At 38.6% G+C, this 20,913-nt stretch overlaps 1 protein-coding gene across 1 annotated transcript in view; it reads right to left on the reverse strand.

Annotated features, from left to right (window-relative positions):
• Positions 1-20,059, reverse strand: part of lrmda (leucine rich melanocyte differentiation associated) — a 277,538-nt gene extending 257,479 nt beyond the window's left edge. The window contains exons 1-2 of the mRNA XM_084390781.1: positions 18,840-20,059; positions 18,202-18,302 (exon numbers count right to left, since the gene is read on the reverse strand). Coding sequence (XP_084246907.1) covers positions 18,202-18,302; positions 18,840-18,881 — 143 coding nt within the window. The 5' untranslated portion in view covers positions 18,882-20,059. The remainder of the gene's footprint in view (positions 1-18,201; positions 18,303-18,839) is intronic.
• Between the last annotated feature and the right edge of the window lie 854 nt (positions 20,060-20,913).

Raw genomic sequence — 20,913 nt, forward strand, 5'->3', positions numbered from 1 at the left:
TGGAAACGCCACTTCAAATGCTCCATATTAGAAACGTACAGGCTTACGAAAGAAAAACATCTTCATATTCATACACAAACACATAAGCACACACATATACATACATAACTCCCTGCCTGTTTTTCGCACACACACCAAATTCAATTTGGAAACCATCATCTAGCTGCAGAGAGGCGGACAGGAAAGTCATATTGGTATAATGTTCATATTATCAATCATCTTGACGTTTTATTGGCTTTATCACTGTACATGCCATTAAAATGATGTCTGGCTCAGACTGTCAGGGGCAAACATTAAACAGACCAGGATTAAAATGCACATCTCGAACAAGTCTCCCTCTCCCTCTTAAATGACTTCCCAGTCAACAGCACAAGCCGCTTTAGCCTTTGAGAAATGCACCAGGTGTTATAAGTCAACACTTTCAGTGACAGGCCGATAGCGTCAGATTTACAGAGATGCAAAATCTCTCCTGGATTCATCTACTGCTGCATTTAAAAAAATGACAGCGAGTAAAGCGGAGAGTTATGAACTACTGGATCTCCTTTAACGTGCTCTCCTCATCAAAAGTCAATAGCCAACTCTTCAGGCACCGGACTGATATGCTAATAATGGTGCTCATAAGAAAACATTAATATTACCACTTGTACCATTAAAAGTCATTTTAGTGGTTTGCAGAACTGTGAGCAAAGTAAATATCCGTAATTCAATGGATCTTGACAGTTAAAAGCTTGTAAATGGATGTTTAAATGCTACGGCTATAGCCAAACTGGCAAATACACTATAAATACACTGAACAATTCTCCTTTACAGCATTTAATCAGTAATGGTGTTCCAAATACAGAGATCCAGAGCAATGGACAAATGCACTAACACAGATATTAAAACTTACTTTATAATAATACAAAACTATATTGATGATTTATATTTTTTCTTTTTATTCAGGTTTGTTTGTTTTTACTCTGTATACATCTGTTTGTTTCAGCGACCTGATTGGGCCAGAATCATCTCAACCAATGTCATTATTTAGGGGTGGGATTACTTGTTTTTCTGAACAATGGCAACTTGGTGATAGTTTGAAACTTCAACTGACATCATTCATGCAATTTTGTTTTGTGCCTCTAGCAGGGCATCAATTATCCACTTCAACATTAAAATGAAGAGCAGATGAAGTACTGCCATTAAAATAATCTGATTACACATCTAAATCTCACACATCTGCTTTGGAAAACAAGATATTAATCCAAAAGCCAATGAGCTACGCCTCTTCCAAAAGAATTCTATAAATAGTGAGGCCCATTCCGTCTCTTCGCTCTCCATCCCAGTGCAAAGCAGTCGCTCCAGGCAACTCATCAATACTGCACAGCTGCACAAAAGATGCCCAGTTCATCTTACTAGTAATCTGGTGAAAATCTCCTTTTGTGAGTGAGCACTTCACATGCAGTCATGAAATATGTTATTGTGTCTATCCTCGTCCCTGGCGAACAATGTTGTCCTTTCTGTTACTGAGCGAGGCCTGGAGACACCCTTCACACTCACTCAATGGACTCCAGTTACTAAACGTTAAGCATCACATCTTTGGACCATATTAAAATAATTATGACATCACTCTTCAGGCATATTTCTGCACAAAGGGGACAAGCGCATATTTTTGCCCACAGTTGAATGTGGAGGAAGAGGACCAGCTGAACAAACTCAAAGTCCTGTTTAATATCCAAAGCTCTTCTATTTTCAGTTAAATATAAAATGATCTATGGGCCGCAGTGCTCTTGATGGAGAGCCTTGTTGCATCATTCCCCTTAATTCCATTCATGAGCCTTTTCCCCTTCGCTTTTTTGGCCGTTTGTCACATTTCTCCATTATTCATTGTGTTGGGTGAAAGATGGATTCACTAGGATAATGCATCAGTTCCAGCTTTCCACTCTAAAGGGAGTAGCACATAATAATGTGTATGAACAAGGGCAGGCGATGAAATTTATCTTCATGTTGAAACAAAGGAACATTATTTAGATGTGCTTAATGTGAATACATAGAATAACCTATATATTGATCCAAGACCATCAATGTGGGCAAATGGCTCAAGACAGCCAAAGGCTTAGAAACTGCATTGTTTCAGATTTTTCTTTGCTTTTAACTGTCGTTGTCATGATTCCAAAATTGAATTAGTTGATGTACTGTATATACTGTACCTGATAATATAAATACAATTTCCAATTCTGTCACAACAGAAAAATCTACAATGATATTCAACACATTCCTTTGTTTAAAAAAGTATTTATATTTAATATTTATATTAAGATACAACCCCAATCCAATTCCAGGAAAAGTTGGGACATTTTGTAAAATATAATAAAATCAAGAATGTGTGATTTGTTAATTAACTTTAACCTTTATTTAACTGACAAAAGTACAAAGAATTTTTGTTAAATTTTTCACTGGCCAAATTAATTGTATTTTGTAAATATAAAATTTTTGGTTTTGATGGCTGCAACACACTCCAAAAAAGTTAAAGATTAAAAAGATATAAAAAGATGATAGAATATGCTAGTTAAACTGTTTTGAAACAGCCCACATTAGCAGGTGAACTGGTAATAGGTGAGGGGATCATGTTTGTGTATAAAAGGAGCATCCACCAAAGACTTTGCCAGCAAAAATGGGTCATGGCTCACCACTTTGTGCCAAATTTCAAGAGAAAATTGTCAAATAATTCAAAAATAACATTTCTCAATGCTAGATTGCTAAGTATTTAGATCTTTCACCATTTACCACAGATAATATTGTGAAAAGATTCAGGAAATCCAGAGAAATCTCCGTCCGTGTAGGACAAGGCAGGAGACCTCCGTTGAATGCGCGTGACCTTCGAGCCCTCAGATCGCACTACATGAGATACTATGCTACTGTGTTAAATATAGCCACATGGGCTCGGAAGTACTTTGGAAAACTGTTGTCACTTAACACAGTCTGCTGCTGAGTTCTCCGGGCCCGAGCTCATCTCAGATGGTCAAAAAGACAGTGGAAATGAGTGCTGTGGTCAGATGAATCCACGTTTCAGCTTGTTTTGGGGTAAAAACTGACTACGATTCTCAGTCCCAAAGACCATCCAGATTGTCATCAGCAACAGGTCAAAAGCAAACATCCGTCATGGTATGGGGGTGCATCAGTGCAAACGGCATAGGTGACTTGCAAATGTGTGAAGGTACCACTAACGTGGAGGAGTATATTGGGATTGTACAGAGACTTACTGTATATTGTCATTCAAGATGTCATCTTTCCTGGGAAGCAAAACAATGCCCCATTCTGCACAGGCTAAAACAGAGTGGTTTCTAGAAAGGTGATGTTACACAGTTGTAAACATGCCTCTGTAGGCAATTCAATAAAACGGCAATTCGGAATAGTGCACAGCCTGCCTTGTAACCGCACTTTCAACATGTCACCTTTCACCTCAAGAGAAAGGGAGAAAAAATTTACACAAATTTCCCTCTGTTCATTTTTGCTACTGATGGGCAAAGACACACTGGGGAAAACCAAACAGTGTGTGTAGGGATTAGAGATGCAGGAGGTGTCCAGGGCAGTGGGGGTAGTGAGTGTGAAGAGAGGTGGGGTGAGGAGGGGATGTAGTGAACCCTTGTTTGGGATTTGAGAGGATGCTCCCCCTCAGATGAGCTGGAGGGCTTCCCCTGAGATAACGAGAGGCCTCTTGCTGAGCCGCTGGGAGAAACATCCACCGCATGTGTCCAAAGGATAACAGCACCTCCACAGGAGCTACAGCCAGAAAGCTTTCAGCATGGTGAGAGAAGGGCAGGATGAGAAATAACACCTCTCAATGAACACAAGTCAGATTTGAGGATGGGGGCTCAAAGCTTAAAACTCAGATTGAGAGTCTGTTTACCTGAAGTGGACAGTTGGATAAGAGGACTCATGAATAAAGTGATACACATATGAATACAGTTGTAACTGTCTCTTGTTATACTCTGGTCTTTTGAAAGGGTTGGGAGTAGTGGTCAACCGATATTGATTTTTTGATGGCCGATGCCGATGCCGATATCTTAGAGAGCAGGATGGCCGATGGCCGATATAAAGCCGATATTTTTATTATATACTTTATATTTATTTTAATCAATATTTTATACATTTTAAATCAATTAGAAAACAAATCTTTAAAATAAACATGCTTGTACTTTAGATGGCAACTTCTTGAATCTGCAATCCTATTACAGTATTTTTCACAAATAAAGTAATTGTTTAAAAATATATGAATATGTGAATAAAAAGGAAGTAAACACTGTAACATTGCACTCAGTAATCTGGTAATATTGTGCGCACTGGTAATCATATTTTTTCAAATAAAGACAAGGTAACGCTAATATTACATACAGCACACAGTGAAAACGATATGAATATGACACAGTGGGCAACTGGATATAGCACAGCATATTTTAAAATGAAGGATTTAGTGTTTTTCAATCGCGTCTCCTGTGAAGCTGATCTTCTGTTTGCATTCACTCACTTTATGCAGGCTACAAATGCACACTTCATAAGATATCACAGCTGGATTCCATTAAATCTGCAAGGTTTGTGAAATTAAATGTTTATTAGATATTCAGAGATTTGTTTAAATGATGTAGATGCGCATTTGCTGAATGTTGACAGTAAATGAGAAAGTATTTTAGCCTAATTGTTTGCCTTTTCTGTAACAAATAATTTAAAAGCAACACTTTACTTTTTCGCATACCATTTACTTTCTTTGTTTACCAGTTCTGTCTAACAAAGTATTAGATATGACTGACAGAGATCGTAAACTAATGAAGACGGAGAATGTGAGTGAGCGCTGTGTGATCAGGCGCGCTGCCGTTCTCTTCTCAGGCGCCGCGCCGCCCGTCAAAATAAAAGTCCCGCTTCCAACACATCGGCCAATCAAAAAAACTTATCGGCCGATGCCGATATTTTAAAAGTGCCAAATATCGGCCAATATATCGGCCTTGGCGATATATCGGTCGACCACTAGTTGGGAGTATCATTTAATCACCCTCATGTCATTACCCAGACTTACTTTCTGCTGTGGAACACAAAAAAAGACATTTAGCAGAATGTCCATGCTACTCTGTCACATTCAATGAAAGTGGAAAGAGGAATCAGTGACCATCAAGCTCCACATAGGACAAAAAGCATCATAAAAACAGTACATACGACTCAACTACTATATTCCAAGTCTTCTAAAGCCATATAATAGGCTCCGATTGAGAAACAGATTAGAATGTAAGTCACTAAAAAAAGGATATCATTTTTTATTGTATAGAAAAGGGCAGCTTTGACATCTGCAGTAAATAACTCATTTTGTATTCCACAGAAGAAAGGAAATATCCCTTTAAAAATGGAACTCTTAACACATAGGACACTTTCATGGTCTCTTGTTTGACTTTCACATGAATCGCAAATCACTCCTGACTAAATGTTTGATGTAATAGTCTTTCCATGTACGTTTGATCCAGAGATTATGCCAGCAGAAGTTTATTCTGATGAAACAGTGAAAGCACTCTCTTCCACAGACAAAGTGGTAATGCAATGCAGCACATTATGAAATGCATTATCATTTCAGACAGTTACTTTAGCAACTGCAAAATGGCACTAACAAGTCATCCAACAGTAACCTCCAAGTGAGGAGAAAGATCCTCTCCTTCTTAATAAATTATTTAGCAACAGAAGTACAAATATTCTCAACATAAAATAAGGTTGTAAGAAATGAATTTATGAGCAAAGTGAAGTGGAATATAAAAAAAAAACTCAATATACTGTCATCCGATACCATGCCAATTCCAATCACCCGTAGTTCAAGCAAAATTCCATTTTTATTTATTAATTCTGCATGTTTCATTAATACTTGTCACGCCTTCATAAGAAATCTGGCCGTCGTTTCGTAGCTTCCGGATATTCTTTTCATTTTTAGCACCTCCAGCTACCTCCCATTGGTTTTACAACTTCAAAACACACCTCATGAAAAAATCAGGAGTTATCTGACATGTGTCCCCCTACCCGGATGGCATGCCAACACCAAAGGCCAGCATTGATTTTCTGTAAAGCAGGGCCGGATTAGCCCCCTTTAGGGCTCAGCTGCCTCAGCACGGCCTGAGGGGCTGCTATAAAGCTAATAATTAATTTAAACTGCCTGCCTGGTCTGTCGAAGGATCCACATTTGCAACACACTACCAACCGGTTGTGACTACAATTCTATAGAGGGAACATGGCATTTATATCTCTAGCACACTGGACAAAGATGTTTGGTCATGATGCGTAACTTCGCAAAATGGCCTAGTGATGCACAGCATGACTTATTTCTAGGCAGTAATGGCCTTCGAAATAAATCAAGATGCAACTCCACTCTGTTATTCTTCATATTGCACACTGAATTAAACTCTACAAATGATTCAAGAAAAACAGAACAACATGTATTGAACTTTCTAACACACTGACATGACATGGAATTGAACACAATGTCGTGCCCCAAACAGCTCAAAGCACCCAATTCTGTACACCGGGTGACAAGCTTTGAAGCCATAATGTCCTCAGCATGGTCTTATCGAGGGCTGAGAGCACCGCAGTGCAGTTCAAACACAATGAGGTAGAGCTTTCTTAGGCCTAGACCTCTGTTTGATGGGTGTTACATCTACTGAATAAGTTCTAGAAAAGTAGCTCTCAAAGTAAAAGAAAATATGACCCAGAGGCCAAATTCATGAAAATCTTCTTGAGAAGATTGTTCATAAGAACATTCATATGTGGAATTCTTTAAAACGTATGTTCTAAAATATATTAAGAACATCTTATTTGTTTTTCTGAAGATGAAAATGACAACTTTTGGTTGTCTGATTGCATGGAGGAACCGAAAACTTGCTGATCAATTAAAAAAACATCCGAAAAGCCACTGCCTGCAGACTACCGTAATAATCCTAATAAGCAGGCACACAATTTTCGTTGTGACTGGCTTGATGGGAGTTCGCGTCATCATTATCAACATTTCCATCAGCCAAATATCTTTTCAAACACGCTGTACGGCCCCTCCAGGCACATCTCAAACCGTTGGTCTTGAATTGAAGGGAACATCTTTATGTTCTCTTTTTGTTCAAATTAAATATATATTGGGCCAAATATCTAAATAGCAGTCAAACTATTTATGGTGATTTCTAAGAACATTCTTTTCAGGAATTTACACATTTGTCTTTAGAAAACATATAGTCTCAGATCACATTTGGGTTATGTTTTTGGCACCGTGTTGGTTCCTAAGTAAACTCTGGGTTTTGAAGCAAAACCAGAAAGTATAATACTGTTTTGTTTTGTTTTTTGATGATGATGATAATGATTAGGATGCTGCCTTAGAAGACAGATGACTATGTAGAGTAGTAAGCAGCTCACTATGTTGTGAAACTATGAATATGCAATTCTTTCTAAACCAAGAGCTGACCAGAACAGATGGTCCATGTCACAGGTCTATGAAAACCCTTGCTTCCCTTCAGTGCCAGCAAGGGCTCTTGAAGCAAGGTCCGGTAAAGGGATTTCACCTGAATCCCTTTATCTTATTGACACACAAACTCTCCTCAGATCAGACGCATACTGCCGGTGTAGGGGCAGTCTAGGCTGTCTGTCTGAGAAAGTAGGCTCATGAGGATATCCCGCCTCCTCCCTCTCCTCCTATGTTAGGCAGTTTGAAGCCTCACGCTCTCTCAGTTCAGAAACAGACTCTGAAGACCAACAGACCCAGACACAAAAAGACAACTCTTTACTCAAGACCAAAGCAGTCTAAGAGCCGAGGGGGAAAATGCCTTAAACATCACCAAATATCCAGATAATAGCAGACTCCTGCCTGCATGTAAACAATATCTGTTTGCCTCATAGGTGATTGATGTGACTAGGATGTGGTATAAAGGTAGCACACTATCCAACAATGTATATTTGTATTGTTAATCCAGTAAAGTTTATTAAAGTTAAGTCATTCTAAATTCATGTTCATGATTAATACTTTTTAGTGGCATACGTTTTGTATTTATTGGCCATTTAAAAACAAAAAATCTTTGCCGTCTCAGATGCTGGCTGATTTTAATGATGCCATAGAAGTGCCACAGACATAATTTATTGACATTAAATCTTATGATGAGACTGCATTTTGCATATCATAATGTATCATTTAGTTATAACTACAAAGAAACAACAAATACTTAAAACTTAATTAACAGTATAAAACTTAATTAAAAAAATAATAAATTTTAAAAATAATAAATTCATAATAAGTTGGAAATATCATAGTCAAAAGAATCCTTTAAATTATAATTAATTTGTCAATTTAAATATGAAGAGCAATAGTGTTAATAAAATAAATAAAAAATACCAAACTTTCAGTGTTGTCAAGAAAAAAACTAAAATAATTGTGCACATGTGCAAAAAAATGTTGTTAACATCATCCATGTTAAAATTCATTCAGCATTCTGATCTGATTAATTGCTGAGATTGTAATCAATATAATTAACAAAAATATATTCCAGCAGAGGTTAAGAATGTGAATATGAAAAATGTGAGCTGCTAACTGATAAGATCACAAAACTGAAACTGTACAAAAAAAAAGACCCTTATGATACACCAATTTAAAAATGCATGTTATTTTCCATACAATCTACTGTGCAGCACAAAGCTGCCTTTTTTAAGGACAGACATAGTTGTTACGTGCTTTAGCTGTGAAAAAGCTCTAAGTGACTCTGAAATGTGTGGGGGAAATGTGTTGCAGCTGTGTTCAAAATCTGCAGCAGCTGTTTAAACCCCTGTATGGTTTTGGTATGCTGGCCAAGAGAAAAAAAACCTGTGATGGTACAAGTTTGCAAAGCAAGCGATTTGGATAGTACCCTCTAGTTCATCACTCTCCAGGTGGCACACCACTGTTTAACAGAAATCATAACACTGAGGCTGACTTATTATTCTGGGCAGCATCTATCCGCAAACTGTTACGGCAAATATTTTCTAATAACGATGAGCACTTGGAAGAGTAAATTCCTAATGACAGGGTTCATAGTGTGTTTTATGGTGGCTGGACAAATTCACACAGTGTTAACATTTATCACAGCGCCTGGTTGAGGAACTACCCCTAAACTTCAAAACAGAAGAAGGCGCTACAATCTTCTTTTCAAATCTTGGCAAGATAAAGCCAGCGTATCTGTCTTCGCTTTTCAGAACAGGCTTGCTAGGAGACACTGTGGGAGACAAAGTGTCATGGAGCAAGTGTCATGAGAGGATAGTACCGAGAGGGAATCCTTTGTTCCATTTCCAAACTGCTAACCTTCTTTCCCCACCCCCTCTCCCTTTGGGAAACGTCCAGGGGGAAGTTAAAGTATGGCAGGCTCTTTTTTGCTTCAAAGCACTAATAAGTTCCATGCCTCCGAGTTGCTTACATCATTAATCAGGGAGATGGCTTTGCGTGATAAAGGACATAAACTGGCAGCGAACCACGGACTAACACAGATTTAACGTCAGACCTGTAGCTAGGTTAGCCCACATCATACCAGCAGCCCAGATGCCAGTCGTTGCTCATACTCCAGCGCTCCCGTCACAGGTCAACCATGCATCAGCACAACGAAAATACCGTTTCACTAAACATGTCAGCGATGAATTAAACATCTTTCTTCATTAGCATGATGTTAAAGCCATTTCTGGATTAAGTTTTACGATAATCAATCAACATGAATGAGAACCTAAACGTGCAGCGATATTGACGGACCGCTTTCGAAAGCGAAGAGAGAATGATGTCTAACTCGTTTGTTTCTAAACTTGTCAAAACAGAGGAAGGGAGTCAGGCATGTCTGCCATGCAGGGCCCCATCAGGTCAGGCTATAAAAATCCATCACCGGGTTTGTGCTCTGCTAAAGCGCTAAGGAAACATATTGTAGATTTTAAGGGCCTTTTTATTCAGCCAGACTGTGTACTAAAACTAATTGGATTTCTGTCAATGGAAAAATATATCCCTGGGAAGACTTTGAACTACATAACGCTGACAGTACAACAACCCATGAGGGACCGACCCTTCCTGAATGCCAAACGTGAGGGAGGAAAATTAAACCAACGGTCAACATAAAATATTAAAATAGCACAGTATCGAGTTTTTGAAAAGTTATGTCAACCTCACTCATTAAGTTCAGCAACACTGTGAATTAAGCTACATTTAGTGGGTGATAATTGAAATCATAGCTGTAGACATTACCACTGACATGTCTCTAAATAATACCCTATAAATTTCCCCTCCGTTTTTGGGGGGCTCTGTGACAGCTGGCAGGGCCTGAGAAAAATAAAGTACAGAAACTATTATTCTCCCCTGTGTGACCGGCCTTCCTATTCTCTCTTCCTTAAAGCCAATAAAACGTCAGCTTTTATTCTACCCCTCCAAAGTGCTGGCTGGATGTCAGCTATCCTCTCTAAAGCCCTGCCACAGAAAACTGAGGGCCTGTAAATCACTATGTCACAGGCACACCATCCGTCTTCGGGTATACAATAAAACAGGGATGCAGTTATAGAGAGAATGACGCCCGTGCCCAATATATATTTAATTTGAACAAAAAGAGAACATAAAGATGTTCCCTTCAATTCAAGACCAACGGTTTGAGATGTGCCTGGAGGGGCCGTACAGCGTGTTTGAAAAGATATTTGGCCGATGGAAATGTTGATAATGATTTAAAGATAATTCTTTTGCCATCAGGTCTCTTTTGTTGCTCCGGAACTGTGGTATGTGCTAAGGTTGAGACTGGACTCGTGGAATAGAACGATTTTTTGGCATCAGGCTGCAGAATATTTATTGGCATTACCGATAGGTAAAGAAAGTCACATAAATTGGAAAGTCACATAAAATCATTTCGTACTTAACTGGATTTATTTTTGGAATAAACATCTACAACAATGAAGCCATTCGTTTATTTAAGATGTCAGAGAAGCAGTCTTGAGAGCATTATTTCAAAACCAAAGTACACAAGTCAGCAGTCAGAAATGACATTTACAATCTAGGTGGTTTGTGAGATAAACACAGGGTGATTAGTGATCGTTTGACAAAGCGGAGACCTTTCCACCACTCAAACACAGAATGTTCCTGGAAAGTTGAATTAGAAATGAGATTTAGAGACATCTTATTATAACAACATGTACCATAAAGCATCTTGAAAGCTTTTTTATTTAGTGGGTTCATAAGCCTGTGGTTCAAGTCCAAACACTAGCGTCAGTCTGTGCGTTCATACCTGTGCTTTAACTTCTGCCAGCCAGACGGGACAGAAGGACAGGCCTCTAAATGAACACCATATTGCTGCGGTTTGGCAGTAACGTGTGGAAGAAAAATGTTTTTTATCAGATACAAGATTGTCATCTTAGCAAAATACAGAAAGCATGATTTGCCCGCAAGAACTTTTCAAAACTAATTTGGTAGGACTTGATGATTTTCCCCTTTCGTTGGCCGGCCGGTCAGATGACAGTGCTTGTTGTGGCGGTGCAGAGATATTGCACATCAACTGGATTTTATTCTTCCCGGGGCAATCAAGTACAGATCTGTTTATACATAGAGCAGGAAACACTGCCACGCAAAAAAAGGCGAGGATGTGTGGATCTTCAAGTGAAGGCCACCTACATTAGAAACGGCTGGAAATACCAAGACAAGACGAGGACATGCCTTTCTGTTGCTGTTAAAAAAGCGAAGATGAAGATGAATGATAATTGTAATTAAATAACACTATGAAAATAGAGGTATGCCAGTGAGTTACAATTGGAGCCAGATGTGAAGTTACGACAATGGCTGAAGGTACTCAATATGATATGGAAGAAGAGGATTTCGAAAGTCTGATGCTCGAATCAGATGTTCGTGGCTACCTTCACGAGCCGCAATATAGCGAAGAGCAGCTGAGGCTGATGGAGGAACAGGAGGCGGCTTCTGCGGTTTCTGCAGCCGAGGCAGAAGATCTGCCTGTCGCGGACGAGGAGCCCGGACTGGCTCGAGCTGGGGCGGACTGGTGGTGCCTGTGCTCTCACTGTGCGCCTACGGACACAGATAGATTCCGTCTGCTGCAAAGAATTTCAACGATGCCAATTTCTCCTGGACGAAATCTCTGAATCAGACGAGGACACGGACGTTTGTGTTGTGAACCATCCTAGTTTCTGGATTAGTGGAAGTGGCTTGCAGAGCTGTGCAATATGGTGCATTGTGGGAGTTGTTGTCTTCCATACATGCGCTCTAAAGTTACTTTCTGTCTTTCCTCGGTCAAGAAGGCACCAAATTCTAAATTTATGTTACATTTCGACTATATGACCCACTTTCAATAAAGATTAAGGTTCCCACGGGTGAAATGCTATATGGTGCATTGTGGGAGTTGTTGTCTTCCATACATGCGCTCTAAAGTTACTTTCTGTCTTTCCTCGGTCAAGAAGGCACCAAATTCTAAATTTATGTTACATTTCGACTATATGACCCACTTTCAATAAAGATTAAGGTTCCCACGGGTGAAATGCTTCTTTAAGCTAGCGTTTGGTCCGGACCAAAAAAAATATTTAGTATGCGTCCGCTTAGCGTTCATATTGGCATTTTAACACCGAACCTAAAGATTATGAACCCTAAGCATAGGGTTATGTACACAACCTGATTGGTCTGCTTTTTTTACGCAGATTTCACGACGAAACTTCTAAAACAACGCTGTGTGCTGGGCTAAATGCACTCGTTGTATGTGAGTGTATGGTATTTTGCTGAGAACTCATGAAGAGCTTAACAGGAGTCAAAACAGCACCAGGAATCCTTCCGCCTCACACAAAAACGAAGATCTTCTGCGAGGAGACGAGGTTCTGATACCTGTACCGAAGTGGGATAGGCAACATTACAACTGACGAGAAAAAGCAGGTATGCTTGAGCATACTGTCCATTTTAGGGTTGCATCTTGTGACATCATGTGACATCATTTTTGGTTCATTTACATTTCTTTGGTCCGTGTTGCATTCATATTTCATTCGAACCGCAACAGAGTTTATTTGGATTATTTGGTTTATTCGGTTCAAGTGTGAACGCTGCCATCCAAACCCTGGTGCGTACCAAACAAGCGGACCCGAGACAGTTGAAATTATGGGTCTCGATCCACTTGTTTGGTACGCACCAGGGTTCGGATGGCAGCGTTCACACTTGAACCGCACTAACAGAGCAAGTGAAATCGAATCGTTTTAATCGAACCAAACATCCCAAGTGTTCATGCCATGCTAAATGTCATGTTTGCTTTGACCTCAAAATAACTTCCTTTAGCATAACTGGGTCATATCTTCACAGTGGAACAAAGACGCACAACAACCGCAGACTAAACTTATTTAAATTATCCATTAGGAAAGCAGCAAGTAAAAAACATGTCAACTATAATGCATCCAAAATGGTTTCTCTGTATTCTCACAATTTTGCCTGTCAGCTCATCCCCTCTTGAAGCAATCACAGAGGTACAAATTTGCTCAGAGAAATTAAATGAGATTTTATTGCTTTATAGTTGATTTATAAGAGCGACGCCCTGAATGGAAATGCATAAATTCCATTTCTGCCACTTGCGCCTGTCTAACAAACCAGACAGGGCTAAAGGAAGGCAACATCCTCCTCTAATGCAAGGCAAACAGTCCGGGCTGTTCCCAAATATTAGTGCTAAATAAGCCTGATAGATCAGATATGGAAAATTCTCATTTCTACGAAAGCATCAATTTCCATACCCTCGGCAGGCTAAGTGATTTGACGACTTCATTTCGACAGTTTCTCCCTCGTACTCTTAACTGACATTTTATCTACATACTGGCACAGCCGCAGATTGAACACACCCGGAAGACAATGACAGGCCCTTCTACCGTTGTCACTTCTCATTTCGGTGGAGAGTGATGCGTTTTACTGGCTTATGCCAATAATAGCCCCATCAAAAAGGAGACTCCACCTTGCTCTGATGTTGAGGGAGCACTTCATGTCGCAGGCTCTCATTTGTCAATTAACAGGAGCCTTCTGGTGTTGGTGCGCGGGGGCTTGAAAGACAAAGTCTCGCCAGTGACGAATGAAGAGAGACAGATGAGTGAAGCATGAGCTGGAGTGTAATACTATAATGTGCTTTAGATATGAATATAAAACGACATTGCTGACAGTCCATACAAGGTTATATTTCATTTCTCGGTGTACCCAGCCACCATACTTTGTCTTCTTTGTTCCATTTTCATCAGACTACTTGCATCTCAATGTGACAGGCTGTCTACATTTAAAGTGGCTCAATTTTAAAATGCAAGTTAGCATATTTGATTTGCCTTCAAGACATATACGCAGGTGAGCACTGGTTTTTGTTTGAGTTAATGTGGAAACTCCTATGCATTGGATGATAACTACAGCTAATCTCTGATTTCACGATAACTTCAGTCCAGCTGTGTAGTTATGAGCATCATTTTAAATTCTGTTGGATGTTTGGCTGTTACATTCAAGGTTTATACAACTTATAACAGTTTCCCTTTGAAATATATTCTCCTTGATTTGGCTGTTGGCTCAAATGTAAGGTGGTGTAATAAACTGAATCTGATGACAGACAGACTGTCGGACTTCATAGACAGAAAGTGACACCGGAGAGAGGAATTCACGGACGCTTTGTACCTCTGCATGACTGAAGGCCATCATATTTACCCCTCATCTGGACAGGACCAGACAAGACAATAACATTCCCTTTGCTTTCACCATCCACTTCTCACAAAGACATGCATGTCTAGGACACTGGAGGGGACACTTTGACAGAAGTCCCCAACCTGGGATTACTCCTCCTGTCTATGATCTAATACCACTTCATGGCCAGTCTTGAGAAAGGTATCATTTCACCTTCACACCAACTCAACGTTAAAACCACACAAAAGGCACCTAGTGAAAAGTCTGATAAACTGAATGTGATTTTACATGCGTGTTTGCAGAGATTCTCTCTGACACCTCTCACATCAGGTAACATAGCCTGTGAGTGCACTCAATGGTTTTGCGCAAAGTCACTGTGACGACTTTGTCTGCTTACTGAACATCATTTTGTGAATTCTCAAAATAATGGCTCAAATAAATTTATGGTGACTAAACTTTAGATTGTATCAATTGCTCTTCACAGGTATAAATAAAATATCATTATGTAATCCTTAATGTACAACCATATATATTGTGATACATTTTCACTGAACTTGGCTGTCTGAGAATTGGTAGATTCTGTCAAATGATGACAGAACTTTCATTTTTCAGTTAAATATCTCTTTACAAAAGTGAATAAGGCTTGTTTTGGGAAGGAAACAATATGAACAATATGGAAGGAACAGGACAGAAGGAACAAGACGCGGAGGTCTTAAGACATACTTTTTTTAAGTTGACAAGCACTAAATTGCAACATTCATGGCAACGCATGTATGGCTGTAGCAGCAGTGCATTAAAAGGATGAACTAAAGGGATACCCCACACATGAAAAATCTGTCACTTATTCACCCTCATGTGGTTTTAAACCTGTACGGCATTCTTCTATGGAACATAAAAAGATATTTTGAAGAATGCTGGAAACCAAACAACACTGGAGCCCATTGATTTTTATTGAATGAAAAAGGATACAATTCTCAGTTATTTCCAAAGAAGAACATGTAAATGAGTAAATGACAGAATTTTCATTTTTAGGTGGAGCATCTCTTTAAAAGACTTCTCACAAAGGGATTTACCTAAAAAAAAAAATGAAATAAAAACTATGAATCTAAAACGGACGACTAGTTAACTATCATAACCCATCCCGAATAAACGCTCATTTCTTGATGACCTAAATTGTCTTGTGGCAGCCCTGAGGACCATGAAAGAACCTTTCCATCACTTTGTCATGTTCACATATTTAAGTCCTCATGCTAGAGGGCAGGATGTCTGTCTATTAACTTCTTACTGTGGGGTCTTTGTGTGAACATGGCAGAAGAGGCAGTGAAATCCTGACTGTAGGCCACATCCTCACTTTATTCTGATCACATGCTTCTTTATAAATTAGATTTCACACTGAATGTAACCCTAACCTCAACAAAGCATATGACCAAAACAGCTCCAGTAACAGAATCTTCTGTTCTGCTCAAAGTCTCTGTGAAGTGGTAAAAAAAATTATTTCAGAGCCAGCTTTAACATTCTGCATTTGATACGTACATACAGACGTCAGAGAGGGGAGCTGTCTGCTGACAAGCCTTGCTCCCAAATATCATCTTTATTGGAAGTGTGAATCCGAGTGAACAAGACTGGGGTTAGTCCAAACCATAAGTGGTGAAACCTCACTCTTCTGTGTGTACGACACTGCATCGGTAATGTAAATCCTGCAGGGTTTTAATGGAAAAACAATAAACCTGACATTGTTCTAAGAATTCCCATTAATAGGCTATCGATGTTCCCAACTATTCTGGTAATTATCTTACTCATAAAAAGTTATAAATGATTTGATGATAGCATAATGGTTCAACAAAGGCAATAAACCACAGTGCAAGCAGTGTAGCAATGCTGCTATGTGTATGGTGAAACTATCAGGAAGCTTTACGGATGAAACTGATGCAATAAAGAGCATTGCATTAAAGAAAAAACACAAAAAACCTCTGAACCATTAACTTTATAAATCCATGGATGGAGTAGTTGTACTGATTCCTTCAGTCATGATCAGATATCTGTTTGTATAGCATTTTATATAATTTATGCACATGACGTAGGGCTGCACGATTATGACAAAAATAATAATTGTCGATTATTCCCTTGCGATTATTAATTACGATTGTCAAAATTTACATTGAATGATGTTTTGAATAGCTTTATACCATTGTTTGAAGCCTACCATATTGTTATAGCAAAATAAACATCTGAAAACACTCTTCCTGAAAAAAATTTGTATTGCTTTTTTAAGACTCAAATGTCAAAACTAAACTAAAATTAAAACAATGGGGAAAAAACCCTTAAGATAAGCTGTAGACAGAAAAACATCTTAAGCAAAGAATAATGTAAGTGGACTTTTTTTTTGTAATTGCACCTTATGAACGACTACATAATTGTGGCATCCGTAATTGTAATCGCGATTACAAATTCGATTAATTGTGCAGCCCTAACATGACGGTTGACCAAATTCAGTACATGATGCAAAAATACATCAAATTTTATATCTAAACAGTAAACATAGATAATTCTGGGTTCTACAGTGTTCAACCTATGCCGGGTTGCCAGTCACAAATGCTCATTAGGAATATTAATACGCCGATAAGCGTACATTTATGTGCGACACATTGAAGCAGCGCAGGATTTGGCAATTATTAATGTGACAGACTCCAGTGCAAAGCGAATCAATTAAATGGAAGAATCCACATTTTCAGCACAGATAACTGCCTCAAGACGACAATTTTCACATGACAAAAAGAGGCCCATTCAGAGTCCTTCAAGGCCTGACAGGTCAAGAAAAGAAGTCTGAAACAAAGGCACCTTATAACCATCATCTCCTCTCTTTTAGTTGTCAGATCAGCTTTGCTAGTCCTGCTGGTGAAATGGCATCCCCCTCCCCAGCTGCCACAAGGTGCTTCTTCATGTCCTGTCAAAGGACTCTTTTATTCTATTTGCTCAGCATTAACATGTCACATTTATTGATCAGGCTTTTTATCTGGCCACAGCATGGCACGCTGCTACTGTACCCACCGCTCTCTGATGTCTCGATGACACGGCTGACAATGTAATGCACATAACGCATGTATTAAATTGCACTTAATGCAAAGGTGTGACTGTCCACGCGACAGGTAGATTGAATCAGAGATTTTTCTCTAGGCAAAGGGAGTCTATCTTACATATTTAATAGCCATATATGATATGAATTCCTTAATGTGCACTTCCAGCATCTGTGGTCAAGCAGCATCTTAAAAGGCCTAACAGAGGTATACTCAAAACAGAAGTACAAAATCAAAAACACAACAGATGTGAAAACTACCTATAATGGTTATTTTCCATCTTTACAGAGAGGATAAAGTCGACCATTATCCTGTTGCAAAACTTAGGGGAAAAAACATGATGTCTCACCCATCTAAGATCCATATGGGAATCCAGTATGTGCATAATAGGTGCCATGCATGTCACTGCCGTCTTCCATCATCATGGACCTCCTATTGTCGTGGCCTGTTAAGAGTTACACTCAGACAAAAACAGTAACTTACCTCAGTTGGTTGAAGCTGAGGTCTAATCTTCTTGCCAATTCTCCATATTTTGCCCCAAGAAAATCTGGAATGTCTTCCCAATCAAGCCCAATGCAGGACACCTGCATCAGAGAGAGAAAGAGTGTTACATTTTTTTAGGTGTCTTAGTTACAGTAAAATTATACATATGTAAGTACTGAGTAATCTCAATTAACAACATGTAGCCTACTTACTATAATGTTAGGAATAGGGTTTGGTTTAGGGTTAGTTGCATGTAATTCAAATGCATAATTGACAGTTATTACCATTGTAAGTATATGTAATGTGTAACAAAGTATTAAATTTATGTTTGTTATGAAGTTGTTCAGCTGTGCATTGACATGTGAAGGCAAATAGTTCATACACAGCTATTGTGTGAATTAAACCACTGTTATTATGTTAATCAACAACTATTTAAGCAGTTTAAAATATATTTGTATTCATATTTTTGACTATTATCTCGCGATACAAAAGATGTATTTTTATTTTATAAATATATCCAACTCCATGTCACTTCATGACTTACAACAATAAGTAACAAAAAGACGTTTGGTGTCTAAGTTACTGGTTGAATCCATAATACAGATCACAGGATAACGTGTTTGCAATATTTCACTTACCTGACTTCCATTCACTACAACCATTGACTCGTTGTATGCCATTACAGTCAAATGACAGTTCAGAACGAAAGAAGCTTCTAACGAGGACCAACACAAAGGTTTTTTATGCTCATAAGACTGGAAAGTTTCCTTTATGTTTCCAAAATAAACTTTTAATCTACGCTCCGTATGAAGCTTTACTTCTTCCGCGTGCTCGTGTCAGCTGATCTTAGACGGAAGCACGCGCCACTGTTCAATTTCTCAAATCAGTTTTAGCTGGTTATACGGTATTCCTAAGGATGTTTTGCCATAAAAATAATGATGAGTAGCATTATTAGTAGCAATGCGGACAGCTTTCTGTTGAAAAACGCAGCCGTTTTAATCACTGGAAGTTAGAATCTCCAAAGAATGTGTTTAACATAGTTAGTATACGACGTATCATTACAATTCAGAAGTCATATTTCACTGTATTATAAATTCACTAATCATATTTTACTGTATTTCTTCACATTCGTGTGTTCATTTAATAGGTTATGTTAAAATAACACATTAAAGCTTTTTTGTTATCGTTGTATGACATACAGAAAGGGCTCGAGAGCATGACGTCACGACGGATCCTCCCATAGGCGGAAGTTTTGGACGCGCAGACAGACAGTGTGGAGACGACTAGGATTTCTGATCTTATGCAGGCGGTAGCGCACGAATACTAGAATAATGTAACGACTTAGTTTGACTACTAAAATGTGCTCCATTAGACGCCACTGGAAATCTTTTCATATTATCATCTTTATAGAAAATAAAGGGATTGTGTCTGTAAATGTTCATACCTGTCGTATCACATCGGAGCGCGTGTGTAATGTAAGGTAAAGTGGTTCGTTGTGGTCTCTTTTGCCAAACTTAATGATAGAAAATGCTTTGTAATGCATGTTTAACAGATGTAAAAGAATAACCGAGTTTTTGTGTTATTATTATTATTGTTGTTGTTATTTATATCGTAGGCTATATATGCTAGCCTACGCTTTGAATGAAAGGAAGCGGACTATATGACGCTGTTTTTAAACTATTCGAGTTGGCTGAATTTTCGTAATGTACTAATGTGCTAGTTTTTCTAAGCACTAAAAGTAAAATTAATAGCCTACTGTGTTTTTATTTTAACTGATTTTGTGTTGCTTACTCTGACTAAACTGCTTTACCCATCACTTAGCCTAGTCAGCAACCCTTTCAAATATATTTGTAACTTATGGGGTAAAAAAAAAAAAAAAACCTGTGTGAAATGTGACCTAGTGTTATTGTTTATTTGAATAAATAGTAAATGTGCGACACTCAAATTTAACTACAGAAAATGTTTTGAACAAACGCGGGGGTTTCGGGCGCTTTAGGCAACTCTATAAATGACTATATAGAGTAGCCTATAGTCATGCATAAACATGACGATATGAAATATATTTAATACATTTGCATTTAAATAATATCAATTATGACCCCCCCAAAATATGTTCCCATTTAAGGGTAATATCGAGTGTTTGGTGTCTGGTTCAGAAGCTCATTCGTCATGCAGACAATAAAGAGAAAAATTTTGCCCGATGCTGAAATTTATGGTTACCCTTCTCTGCCCTAATTTCTCACGCAGTGTGTCACGCGCTGACAGCCTCAGCAGAAAACAATCACACATCTTTCCATGCTTAAGAAAGACTCTGCGTTCATCTTAAAAATGGCCGGTTTCAACACTATAGTGTCTGTGTTGTATTAGAAAAGGGAATAATAGCCTACAGCAAAATCTTAACACTATTTGCACTTTCAAAAACTTAAACAGCCTACAAATAGCCTATTGTTAATGTAGTAAATCAATAATGAAAAGGGTTTTTCCTCCGATTTTCAAATCGACTATCTATGGTTTTCAGAATTGTAATCAAACTAGCCTATGTGCATGTATTTGAGCAAGGCCTGCTTATTGTGGCTAAATCATTCTAACTTTTCTAAATATTAGAACACGTAAACTACGTTAAAAAGGCAAATGCAATCAGTAGCCTAAATATCGATTCCTGGAGAGAGAGCTGTGTGTAAGAGAGAGCGAGATAGCCTGTGATGAATAATT

Source organism: Rutilus rutilus (genome assembly GCF_951802725.1).
Source record: "Rutilus rutilus genome assembly, chromosome: 20".
NCBI lineage: Eukaryota > Metazoa > Chordata > Actinopteri > Cypriniformes > Leuciscidae > Rutilus > Rutilus rutilus.